At 39.0% G+C, this 13,572-nt stretch overlaps 1 protein-coding gene and 1 long non-coding RNA gene across 4 annotated transcripts in view; both read right to left on the minus strand.

Moving 5' to 3' along the window:
• Window positions 1–13,572, minus strand: part of si:dkeyp-14d3.1 (transmembrane protein 132C) — a 299,252-nt gene that overhangs the window by 72,559 nt on the left and 213,121 nt on the right. For all 3 annotated transcript variants that reach the window (XM_070546538.1, XM_054731359.2, XM_054731358.2), the window contains exon 4: window positions 5,398–5,584. In XM_070546538.1, the coding sequence (XP_070402639.1) occupies window positions 5,398–5,584 (187 nt within the window). The remainder of the gene's footprint in view (window positions 1–5,397; window positions 5,585–13,572) is intronic.
• On the minus strand, window positions 9,755–13,122 carry LOC139063758 (uncharacterized). Its single transcript, XR_011517109.1, has 3 exons — window positions 12,763–13,122; window positions 11,090–11,249; window positions 9,755–10,039 (listed from the first exon to the last, which is right to left on the minus strand). It is a non-coding gene; the product is annotated as an uncharacterized lncRNA (long non-coding RNA).

Genomic DNA, 13,572 nt, shown 5'->3' on the forward strand with positions numbered 1-13,572 from the left:
ACCCCCCCCCCCCCCCTTCAGACTGTGGTCTCCGCATCGAGGTCATCAAGATGGAGGCACTCACTGTGCTCTGTGCTTTCCCATGACCTCCCACCCACCTGTGGATTCAGTTGGCCGAGCGCCACACGGGCTGCTCCCGCTGAGGAAACCAGGGTCCCACCCCCCCACCCCACCCACCTACCGGGTCTCATGTTGTGAACTGTGACGTTCGTGCTTATATGTAGAGGTGTTTTTTTGCATAGTAGAGCTACACCCTGCCGGTGTAACTCTGTTAATGCCTTTTTCTCCCTCCCCGAACTCTCCTCATGTAATCCCCTTGCCATCTATTGAAATGAGCGCCGTTATGGCTGCTCTCGTGGTCTGCCTGTATCTGTCCTGTCTTTATGTGTGTGTAATCTTGGTCAGGCTGTTCTGTGGAGTCAAGTTCCTATGCTCTGGTTCGCTGGCGCACGCGCTCTGTCTGAATCAGTTCGTGTGTGCTGGGCAGCTCAGAGAGAATGGAGACTGCTCATCTCTGTCTCTCCTCTCACTTCTGCATGAAAATTTGACCAGGAAACAGGTAAATTAAGCAATTTTGACCATATTCCTACAGAAAAACTAATGTACAATAAAAATAATGCGTAGAGCAGTCAGTGGACACATTGACTTTATATTAAAGCATTATTACTATTTTACTTGTCATGATAACAAGGGAGGCAGTGCCTCCCCTGCTTCCTGTGACCACGTCACTGGGATCAACAAACAAACAAGGCATTCATTTCTACTGTAAATCAGTTGTAAAATTTAATGAACATATGTCTGATAGATAAAAATGGACCCATGTTAACAAATATTTTTTTCCATCTAGTTGCCATTTGTGTATCTGTTATGGGAAGGGAGGAGGTAGAAGGGCCGTGCGATCTGACAATACAAGATCGTTAAGGATTATAAAGTGATCACGATCTACCAAAGCAGAGATTGTAAATCGTAGAACACACTATTTGCATTCCATCATGCATTATTTCTGGATGTGTCTAAGGGCACACATTGTTTCTCAGCCGAGTCTTGCTATTTGCTAGTCTGCTTCTGTCTGCATGACAGACACACCGATGCTCAATCAGGTAACTTCTGGGTAAATGTTCTGCTCTAACCCTTGCATTTGGCTTTGTGGCTTTTGTTATTTGGGAAAGTTTGTGCGTGTTTTAGCGTGCCTTTTCACCGTGGCTGCGGACCAGAGCTTTGTTTATGCCAAACCCCTCCCCCGTGTGGTCAGTAAACAACTACGAAGAGTAGTGAGGTCCAAATAGAGAGTGTCAAAAGAAGTATAATCCTGACTGGTGGATGCATCATGAACTTAGCTTAACATGATATATATTTTTTTTCTCTGGACAAGAAATAATTACTAGTTAAATTGTAGATGATAGGATATGAGCCACCTCTAGAAATAATTAAAATCATTTTACATTAACAATAAATGTATCTCTAGCACTCTAGACAGACAGACCGACAGATTCTGAGATATTTTATCCTATTTTATGTCCCACATTTTTATATGTCTGAAATAAAAAGTCTGTCAATTATTGCAAAAACCTTTTAAAGCAACAAAAAGGTGGAGTAATTGAATCCTTCCTGGCCATGTTTTACAGACACATAAACAGCTGCTTCACTGAATGACTGACTAGATGGATGGACTGTGGAAATCAAGGTAAGAAATATGGAAACGGTGATATCTATACATGTGGTCTCACACACTCAAATACACACACACAGGGACACACACCTGTATCTATCTTTATCTTCTGCCTGCTGCCTAAATTGTTCTGTCGCTAACTGATTTAGCTAAGTTCAGCTTATGATTGTAAAATTGGGTTCACTGAGATGGATTGTTGCCTCTGTGGTAAAAAAAAAATACCCGTGATGTATAGTGAGCAATAAAAACCCTTTCACTATATAAAATGAGCTGGTGTTTCACAGATTGACTGATGAGTTCATGGAAGATTGTGAGTGAGCTTGCACTCTTTCAGATTTCATTTGTACAAAACCAACTCGGGTAATATTTTCACTAATGGGGGTTGGCTTAAGATTCAAAACTTCAAAAACAAGCAGCAAATCCAATATGAAATCCTCTCCCTGAGACCCTTTTTATAGAGCACAGCCTTTCCAGGAGGAACATGCAAATGTGCAGATTTTTGTGTGTGTGTGAGCTTAAGACGGGGGAGCAAACCACATATTTCTAGAGCAATGAAAGCACAGAGCTGGTACATCAGAGACATGAAAAGGATGTGAGAAAGGAAACTCAAACAGCACAGGAGCATTAAAGACACTGCTTCAATTATCCTGAGGATGGAACTGTGGGTGATGTCTCATGTTCCTTTAAATCCAGGAACAGCCACCCACAGGCATCTATCCTCCACACAGCTATGGTCAACACTTCCAGAATAAGAACAGAATACAATAGACAGGCCGCTATCATGCAGATCAGAGGAACTAAAATAGCTTTTTTATCTGTAGTAATCAGCTCTGATGTGACTGTGTGCTTTTCTTTTTAGTCTATAAATTGATGTTTCTCGTTTACTCACCTGAAAGCAGCTGATCCATATCAGAGATGCGCTCTCTGGGATGCAGAGCTAAGCTACACGAGTGTACGATAGGTTACCAATGTGAACGTCTACAGGAGTGATTTTACCCCGAACGCTACCTGAGCACAGCTTCAGGCTTACCCTCAGGTCACAGACACCCAGTTCCTGCTGAAGACTACAGATGTTTTCCTGCTGCCCTGCTCGTAAACACACTCAGCAATCACAGACCCTCAGTACATTATTACCTCCTCTGTCACGGCAGCAGTGATCCAGGAGGATATCAGAGTGTTAATAAAGTCAAATCATAATATTAAAGAAGCTACCACTAAAAAATAAGCATTCACATGAATATACAGATTTTTAATAAACACATTATTTAAGACATTTATTTTGTCAGGTTTGATTAAAATATGTTAATAATTTAATTAGTTTTTTTTCCCATCTCTGAAGATTAGTGACACAAACATTCATACTTATGCATGACTGGACAGCACTAGCATGTAAACAGAACAACTACTAAAAATAGCATCTATTACCCACAATTTCTATACAAATACAGTATGTTTTTATTAACATCAGTGTGCAGCATTTAAATCCTGTCAAAGGTTCAACATTTATTTGTCTTTTCATAAATGTATTTATTTGTGGTGTTTTTGTTCCATTGGTTTACTTTGAATTTTTTTTTTCAAAATAGAGCAAATTTAATATATTTTTACATGAAGTGATGAACATGCATATAATAATATAATTATGGATTATTTGGGGGTTCAGATTAGGTAAAGTATGATTTGTGCACTCGATATTCAGCTGTTTGGCAGACATCTGCAAACATTATTCAATATCTTTCATCCTACCTGGTTTCTGTAAACATAGACTTCCCACATATTACTTGTCTGAAGACAAGTATCCAAATTTAGGTGCAGAATATTATCTATCTATCTATCTATCTATCTATCTATCTATCTATCTATCTATCTATCTATCTATCTATCTATCTATCTATCTATCTATCTATCTATCTATCTATCTATCTATCTATCTATCATCCATCTATCTATCTATCTATCTATCTATCTATCTATCTATCTATCTATCTATCTATCTATCTATCTATCTATCTATCTATCTATCTATCTATCTATCTATCATCTATCTATCTATCTATCTATCTATCTATCTATCTATCTATCTATCTATCTATCTATCTCATGTTCTCGAGCCGAGGTGAGTGCTCCTCTCCCACTAACCATCTCCGAGTCAATTTTCCACAGGTGAGGAGCGTAGGGGGCTGCAGCTGCACAGAATTTCCAATCAGAAAGTTGGGTATAAAAGGAGGATGGAGACACCACACTACACTGGATGATTGCTCCAGTTTAGGTAGCGCCAGCCCCTTGTATTCATTTGCTCGTTTGCTCGCTTGACTCGTTTTGGATTAGTGGATTTTGAACTTCGGACCGTCTTGGATTACGTTTTTGGATTACCCATGTTTGTTTGCTCTACTCAGGACAACTCCACATCATTCCTCATCCTCGCCGCTAGAACCCCGGATCACCTGAACCACGTCCCATCCTCCTCTGTTGTTCCTGTCTGGACCCTCTCCGCTGCCTCACCCACCTTGGCTCCCCCACCTTCCTCGTTCACCACAGAACGCTATATGGACAAGAGCCGTACGGCTCATTCCCCACTGGACTTCCCAGCGCTACTTTTGTTCCTGTTTCCAAATAAAAGCCTTTTTTTCACTTACCCAGAGGTGTTGAGTCGATTCTGCATGTCTTGGGTTAAACACCTTCCTTGAGTCATGACTATCTATCTATCTATCTATCTATCTATCTATCTATCTATCTATCTATCTATCTATCTATCTATCTATCTATCTATCTATCTATCTATCTATCTATCTATCTATCTATCTATCTATCTATCATCTATCATCTATCTATCTATCATCTATCTATCTATCTATCTATCTATCTATCTATCATCTATCTATCTATCTATCTATCTATCTATCTATCTATCTATCTATCTATCTATCTATCTATCCGTCCGTCCGTCCGTCCGTCTGTCTGTCTGTCTATCTGTCTATCTATCTATCTGTCTATCTATCTATCTATCCCAGCCTGAAGCAGGTCTACAATTTTTGTTTCTGGTATCCGTTGACAGCTCTTTGGTCTTGGCCATAGTGGAGTTTAGAGTGTGAATGTTTGAAATTGTGGACTTGAGTCTTTTATATTGATAACGAGTTCCAACAGATGCCATGTATAAAGGTAACAAGTAGAGGACAGAGGAGCATCTTATAGAAGATGTTACAGGTCTGTGAGAGCCAGAAATATTGACAAAATACTTATTTTCCACCATAATTTGCAAATCAATTCTAAAAATCAGACAATGTAATTTTCTGGATTTTTTTCTCACTTTGTCGTCTCATTGTTTAAAACTAATTACAAGCCTCTCTCATCTTTTTAAAAGGGACAACTTGCACAATGTGGCTGACTAAATACTTTTTTCCCCAACTGCATCTATATCAGAATTTAGTCAGTTACTATTTTAATATCAAAATGACTCATTTTTGCTAAGTGGAAAATCCCAGCTTTAACTCACTTAGTTGTAAAACACAACAGATCATTCTTCAAAGAGTCAGATTTGGTTCCTCTTAGAGGTTCTTTTTTTGACTTTTTTGAAACGTTAGTTCATTCTTCAGGTTGAGGAAACACAAATTCACCTGTCGACTGAAGCTTTCAATTTAGAACATGAAGTAAGCTATCCTGTTTCTCATATAGTAGTGAGAGTGCAGCCAGTTATGTTGATGCCAAGCTCATCTGGACGTAGTATCACTCACCATGGCCAGAGGCACCATGCCGGCCAGCTCCTCCCGCGCCAGGCGGATCTCCGTCTCAGCCTCTTGTGTGGTGGAGCGACTGGATGGGTACGCCACCTGCCAGGCCATCCAGCGACTGCCTGTCAGCTCTGGGAAGCTTTCCATTTTCAGATCTACCTGAAGCACCCTCTGAGCTCCCATCTCAGATCTACATTGTGAAACAAAATGAGAAAGTTTCACGGAAAGGTAAAACAGATGATTGGTCGAGAGACTGAAAAAGATCAAGTGTGCTGCTGCGTGCGAGTGCTTAAATGTGTTCATGAACTCATTCAGAAGTTGTCCCGTCTAATGACAACAATCATAAAGGCTGATGAACGTGTCTGGGGTTCATATCTACAGCATATTTCACTACGAAGATTCTTCCAAATTTCAAGTCCCCACATCATCCCAAACTCTTATTTTATTCCTCTCACATTGTATTATAGGTTAAGAGATCAGTATCTAGAACCTACAGAATATCCTCGATGGTTTTCCACGGAGGAGCTTTTCACTGCACATCACTCCCACTAACGGGATGACAGTTGGGTTTGTCACCAGTGCCCTTGTTTGCTCTGGAGAACTGTAAATATACAGAATGCTTCGGCACAATCTGCGGCAGGCCCGAATTAAGTCAGACAAATGGAGGGCGTCACTAATAAAATTTCCCATGGCACTATAAGTCTCCGGTGCTCGCAGTTTAAATATAGCCCGGAGGCAGGAAAGGTCAGCGTTACACGGGAGCCAGAGGAGATGGGAAATGGCACGAAATCCACTAGCCACTCTCGTGTGTCAAATGGCAGGACTCCTGGCCAATATATTTCATGCACGGTCCCTGTGGCATGCTGGCACAAAACGACAATTTGTAATTTGGTGAGGGGGAAAGACAGAGAGGAGAAGAGATGAATAAATCCACATGGCACTTTGTTTGGAGAGAAGATCCTCTGTGCATAAAATGAGTAGAAAACACTGCAAAGCCTCAGGCAGAATAAAAAAAAGCATGTTTAAGGCCAAATTCTATTATAACAAACAAAATGATGCTATGAAGAAAGATAATAAATAGGTGCAAACTCTTGGAGAGACAACTAATGCAAATATATCACATCCTAAATTATAAAAAGGATCCTTAAAACATTTAAATGACGAATAACAGAACCATCTGATCTGCTGTTTTCTTATCCACATGGTTCATTCTCACATTGCTCACTTTTACAGAGAGAATCAGAGATTGGTTGAACAGTAGAGCACAACAACCCATTTTTCACATCCAGCAGAGGTGTATATAAATAATTAAGATGACAACCAAATAATGTGTCACATTTCATAACATCGTACCAATCAGGGTAGCGCTCTGTTTAGGGTGCAGTACGACAGCAAGGCTTTACGTAACTGTCCCACAATGCTTTGAAAAAAAGACAGATGCTGATCTCTTTTAGCAGACCAGCAAAGCCAAAAGGTTCATCTGGATAAAAATGTACAAAATGTTAAAAGACAAACTGATAAATATCTAGAAATAAATCTTGGAGTGGTCCATACTCATCACGTCGCACAAAAACGTTGTCAGCCATCATCCTAAATAGCCTAGCCCAGATTTCTCCTGCAGGCAGTTCGCTTTAGCAAAAATCACAAATAAGACAAGACAGACAGGTGAAAGAACGGAAACGGCATAAAGGTTTGTGTAAACTGTACACGCAGGTATGGGAGCGGAGGCGTTTGAGGTTCCAAATATTACTGTTTCTCCTCCTTATTTGCTACCAGGTATAAAGAACGTTGTGAAATTTTCATGTTTTCACTAAAACGATGGACACAGAGACACAATCTGACAGCAAAAGACCAGTGGATTTGCAGTCTAAGGAGTGGTGTTGCGTCCTTTTACTGTGCAGCCTTAAACATACATAAACAGAATCTACAAGAGGTCCAGAAAATATCACAAGTGATAAAAGAGTGAGTCCAAGATGAAGCAGCGCTTCCTCTTTAGGGATTTAAATTGTTCAACACATGGGTGCTGTGGACCATTAAACATGCGTTTTTAGTGATAAGATCACATTTTAAATAAATTAATCCTAATAATCTAATATTACAACACAAAACTTTTATCATTAACAACATTTTAGTCACACATTCAAACTTCTTTGCAGCCGCCAACGAAATGTCAGAAAGGTAAAGGAAAAACCTTATCTGTGTTTAAAAAATAACCAAAAATGGAATTTGAAGACAAACACAGCATGAACGTACAAAAGATATACATCACATATGCAAAGTTATGTTTTTCTTTTTTTCTTTCCCTTACGGTCGTACAGTCAACACCAACAAGTTACCCTCCCACCCCTCCCTCCCCCAACCACCCACTCAGCCCTCTCCCAGAGAGAGAGGAAAAAAAAAAATATATATATATATATATATATAGAGGTTCCAAATATTACGGTTTCTCCTCCTTATTTGCTACCAGGTATAAAGAACGTTGTGAAACTTTCATGTTTTCACTAAAACGATGGACACAGAGACACAATCTGACAGCAAAAGACATAAACATATATGTTTATGTTTATTTATTTGGCAGACGCTTTTATCCAAAGCAACTTACAATTTATGACCTATAGGGCATGTTGTGATCTGTGGGGGAAACCGGAGTACCCGGAGGAAACCCACGCATGCATGGGGAGAACACGTAACTCCACGCAGAAAGGCAGCAGCCGAGTTTCGAACCTGCAACCTTCGTGCTGCGAGGCAACAGTTCTAACAGCTGCACCACCATGCATATATATATGTATATATAATAAATTAAGTAAAATAACACAAAACAGACACACCTACACCCATTCATACCTATGGTAACCTGTCTCTTCATGCTTACATACACATATACAATTACATTCAGATACACATACCGTCACACATACATAGGGGTGCTTCCACTAATAACTACAAAGCACTGATGACGATTTGCTCGCTCCTCGGTCATCCAGTCCATCCAATCCAAGCCTTTAAAATGGTATGTCATAAGGAGTACCCACCTTCTTAGTGTGTGTGTGTGTGGGTGGGGGGGGCGACACCTGGTACAGGCGGCTAGGTTTGTATCTGGTTATCACTGCCATCTAAAGCAACCTCCCGAGCAGGCAAATTGTCCACATATTTTGTTAACCGTCTCCAATGAGGCCAGAACTTATCACAGGATCCCCAAAGAGCAAACTTGAACTTTTCCCATCTTAGAAGGCCCAAAATGTCATGCAGCCAAACTTTGATTGATGGGGGCCAGGGTAGTTTCCATAGCAACAAGATTCTTTAACGAGCATTAAGAGAGGCAAAGGCAATAACATTGTTTTGGATACTTCCCTTACGAAAAAGAAGTATACTTTAAGTATATAATTTCAAGTATACTTAAGTGTACAGAAGTTTATTTGCATACTTGTTCTTAAAGTTTACTTAGAAGTATACTCCTTGGGACTAAATTGGGCCACTAAAAGTATACTTGAAGTATACTACAAGTATACTTCAAAGTAATAATTTAAGTTTATTTGTAGTGTACTTCTGATATAATTGAGTATACTTTTCTCTTTGAAAGTATACTTAAAGTAACCTCACAAGTGTACTTGGAGTGTACTTTAGATATAATTGAGTATACTTTTCTCCTTGAAAGTATACTTATAAGTTTACTTGTAGTGTACTTCTGATATAATTGAGTATACTTTTCTCCTTGGAAGTATACTTAAAAGTAACAATATAAGTTTACTTGTAGTGTACTCCTGATATAGTTGAGTATACTTTTCTCCTTGAAAGTATACTTATAAGTTTACTTGTAGTGTACTTCTGATATAATTGAGTATACTTTTCTCCTTGGAAGTATACTTAAAAGTAACAATATAAGTTTACTTGTAGTGTACTCCTGATATAGTTGAGTATACTTTTCTCCTTGAAAGTATACTTAAAAGTAACAGTATAAGTTTACTTCTACTAAAATTGAGTAAACTTTTGCCCTTGAAAGTATACTTAAAAATAAACTTTAAGTAACATTATAAGTTTACTTGTAGTGTACTTCTGAAATAATTGAGTATACTTTTCTCTTTGAATGTATACTTAAAATTATACTTAAAGTAATAATATATGTTTACTTGTAGTGTACTTCTTATATAATTGAGTATACTTACAGTTTTGAAAGTACACTTTACAGTAAACTTGACGTAATATTCTTTTAGTACATTTAAGTATCTCTATTTTTTCTATAAACACATACTGCAAGTAACATTTAACATCTGCTATTTGCTTACTACCAATACATTTAATTTCCACTATTTACTGATACTTCGTCTTTATGCAGAGAAAAAAAGTAAATAAAATAGCTAAGTCATTTTGTTTAAATTTATTAAACAGAGAGAATTAGAACAGAACAAAAACAGACCTGTTTACCAGGATTAATCAAAGATGAGAACGCAAACTGTTCTGAACATGACGCGTTAATTCTGTCCATTTTGAAAGACTTTTTAAAAATGCCTTTAAAAAATCAGTCCATTTTATGGATCCACTTGCTTGGTTGTTGATGCCTTTTTGAAGTTTTCATTGTTGCATTTCTTTCGTGTTATTTTTCTTACATCTTGAACGCACAGAGATGGAAACTTCAACTGAGCATGCCCTGTGAACACACAAAGCAAATAAATGAACACTTGAACTGTTAGGTGAACTCTGACACCACAAAATCTTTACAGTTCGTACACTGTAAACCCGAATAAGTAGGCAGAACTCAAAAAATGTAAGGCAATCAGTTGCCTCATATTTTCTGAGTTTATAAACTCAGATATTTGAGTATATCAGTCCATAAATAAACTTAAATATTTGGAGTTAATATTAAATATATTTTCAAATTATGATCAAATTAAAGTTACCGATTAAGCCAACTCAAACAGAAAATAAAACAAAATTTGAAGGAAACAATTACAAACGCACACTTTTGAAAACTGGACAACAGCAGTGTGTAGACTTTCTTTGAGTAGGTGGTTTAAAGCAACATCAGGATGCACATCAATTCAACATTAACAAAATATGAATTACACTAACCACTATCAAGTAAATCAGTGAGTACTTTATGCCATTTGGCATAAAACCAGTTAGGTTGCCAGACTCAGAACGGCTGGACGAACAGAGAAAAGGTAAAACTCAACTGTTCCTCCCACTGTCATTATGGGTGACCCCGCGAGGAAAGTTGACCATTGAGCACGGTTGATGGTTTATCCCTTGAGGTCCACGTGGCAGGGGGGAGGTGGTGCTCACTCCTCACCCCTGCCACGTGGACCCAAGGGATGAACCATCAACCCTGCTCAATGGTCAACTTTCCTCGCGGGGTCCTACCCATTAGGACAGTGGGAGGGTTAACTCAAGGAGAAGTGGAAAATGAACATATATGCCCAAATGGTGGTGTGTTACTTTAACATCAACAATTAAAGAGCAGACTAATAGTAAATTACATTGTGGATGTGGACAATGCTCTAACAGAGTGAGCCATCTGAATCCACCACTCTTTCAGATTTTGAGTTACACATGTAACATCAGGTCATTTTTGACTCTGCAGCGTGGGTGATAGTTTAGACTCATCAAGACCAAGTAAGATTTTCTGCGTGAACTCAAATGTGTTGGTCAGTCCCTTCGGATAATCTAGGTGTAAGGCATAGATGAGGCCGAACATTACCAGGAAGGCATCAGGAAGCCTGGAGAGGTTGACAATCACATCACCCTCTAGGATAACAGATTCTCACCGGGTCGTACGTAACTGGACTCTCTGCATCATCTGTGATGGTTGTCAGGAGAACAACTGCTGCATCCCTGAGGTCCGGCTCATTGGTATCATCCTTACAAAAATGAAAGGGAGATCATACACTAATCACATTTGAACTGAAACTCTGACTGTGGCCATTTTTATTTCAGTAGATTGTCATGTAAATAATAATAAATGGAGTCTGATAGACTCCTGTTTAGGGCTGGGCAACATGTCAAAGATTTATCGTTATCCAAGTTCTTGTCTCTCATCCAGATAATTTGTCCCATGTCAATAAATTTGATAATAAAAAAATGAAAAGATGTGTAAGTTGGCCACATTTATGTCCCTTTAAGAAGCTGTAGCACCTTGAGTCATGTAAAACATGAGACAGCCCCATCTAGTGGACAAATATTGTTGCTGCGCATTCCTGTAGTTATCGTCTACTTATCGTTATCGAGGTGAGATCTTCAATATATGGTGATATTGATTTTAGGCCATATCGACCAGCCCTACTCCTGTTCATTCTGTTGCTTTGTGCTCTCATTTACGAATAAAGTGAGATGGCTTCAGTGTGTGCCAGTGTTATGCTAATGAAAGCTGCTTGAATTCTTTGCAGTGATTGTTGATTTTTCTCAGTGCCTTAAAGCCTGCCACACATGAGGGCCATCTGCTGAGCAAACGGTCTCGAATGACCGCTTGCTCAGCAGATACCTCGCCATGTGCGCCTGATTTTCACAGAGTTTTCCGCCTCACGAGACGCTGAGGTGAATATCTGACCAGTTAAGATATTTTCCGCCTCACAGGGGTAAAAACTCGCCGTGTGCGCATTACCGAGCTGCTGGTTGAGCTGAAATATTCTAGTGGCCAACCAAAGCACGTTCTCCGCTCACATGACCCCAAGATGGCAGCCCCCTGTCTGCATGTCAGAAAAGAAACAACACAGAGACAGAGCTGGAAACGGAGGGAATGCCTATCCTTTTTTGTTGATGAAACGTCGCCGCCACCGGCATTTCAAGGTTAGGAAAAAATGGGTACGGTAGCTGGAAAGATGAACCAGGCAAGGAGTTTATGCCAATTTACTCCAAGAGATGCACCTGGAAGACCCAGAATCCTTCCGAAAGGGTAATGGAAACAGTGGGCCCATCGATCCACAAGGTACCGTTTTGTTTGTTTTTCAGACACGCAGACAGGGCAAGGGGCTGCATCTGAATACATCTTGGGGTCATGTGAGCGGAGAAAGTGCTTTGATTGGCCACTAGAATATTTCAGCTCAGCCAGCAGCTCAGTAGTGCACACACAGCGAGTTTTTACCCCTGTGAGGCGCAAAATATCTAACTGGTCAGATATTCACCTCAGCGTCTCGTGAGGCAGAAAACTCAGTGAAAATCAGGCGCACATGGCGAGCAATCTGCTGAGCAAACAGTCATTCGAGGCCGTTTGCTCAGCTGATTGCTCTCGTGTGTGGCAGGCTTAAACATCTTGCCAAAGGTTTGTAGTTGAAACAATGGCACATTTTCCAAAATGTTCATGTGCGTTGTCCTTGTGTTGTCTTTATGCATAAATAAATAGAATGATTTGTTCAAATTTACAATACTGGGACTTACCACACATGTCCTCAAAAATCCAGAGGTTTCCTCAGGTAGATAGGCAGGAAGGGCATGGAGAACAGTGGTACGCCTTGTGTGGACGTCATGTAATTCCTAAGAAGATTAAGAGTGTAAATACTGTCAAGTTTACTAATCAAACTCAATGCCAAATTGCTCTGACCAATTGTCCAAGACAGTGATATCTGCATCTAAATCCAATGATAAACTGCTGAATTCAAAAGTTAATTTGAAGTGTTTAACATTACATAATACGGAGGGGTATTAGGGCCACTGAAGAAGAAAAAATTCTGAAAATAAATAAAATAAATAAAGTCAGAATTCTGACATTTATCTCAGTATTCAATTGTTTCCTTCAGTGGCCCTAATACTGCCTTATTGCCTAAGAGTATTAGAGTCACTGAAGAAAAAGAAAAGAATTGAGAAAAAAAAGTCAGATAATTTCAAAATTCTGGGATTAAAGTCAGAATTCTGACTTTTCATGAACCTAAAACCAAACAAACAAAAAACTATTTAGGAATTTTTTTGTTTAAAAAAAATCAAAACAAACAAACAAAAAAAAAAGCCTGAATTTTAAGATTTAAGTCAGAATTCTGATCCCCCCTCATAATCTTCCCCAATTTCCCTTTTTTTTTTGTTTTAGGTACCAGTCAGAACTCTGAGATTAAACTCAGATTTATGACTTATTTTCTCAGAATTCTATATTTTTTTTCCATCAGTGGCTCTAATACTCATAGCATAAAGGCATTACCTGTAAATTGTATATTCACCAGTTTTAAAAGACAAATCTGTATACATATATACATACAA

This window comes from Nothobranchius furzeri, chromosome 17, assembly GCF_043380555.1.
Source record: "Nothobranchius furzeri strain GRZ-AD chromosome 17, NfurGRZ-RIMD1, whole genome shotgun sequence".
NCBI lineage: Eukaryota > Metazoa > Chordata > Actinopteri > Cyprinodontiformes > Nothobranchiidae > Nothobranchius > Nothobranchius furzeri.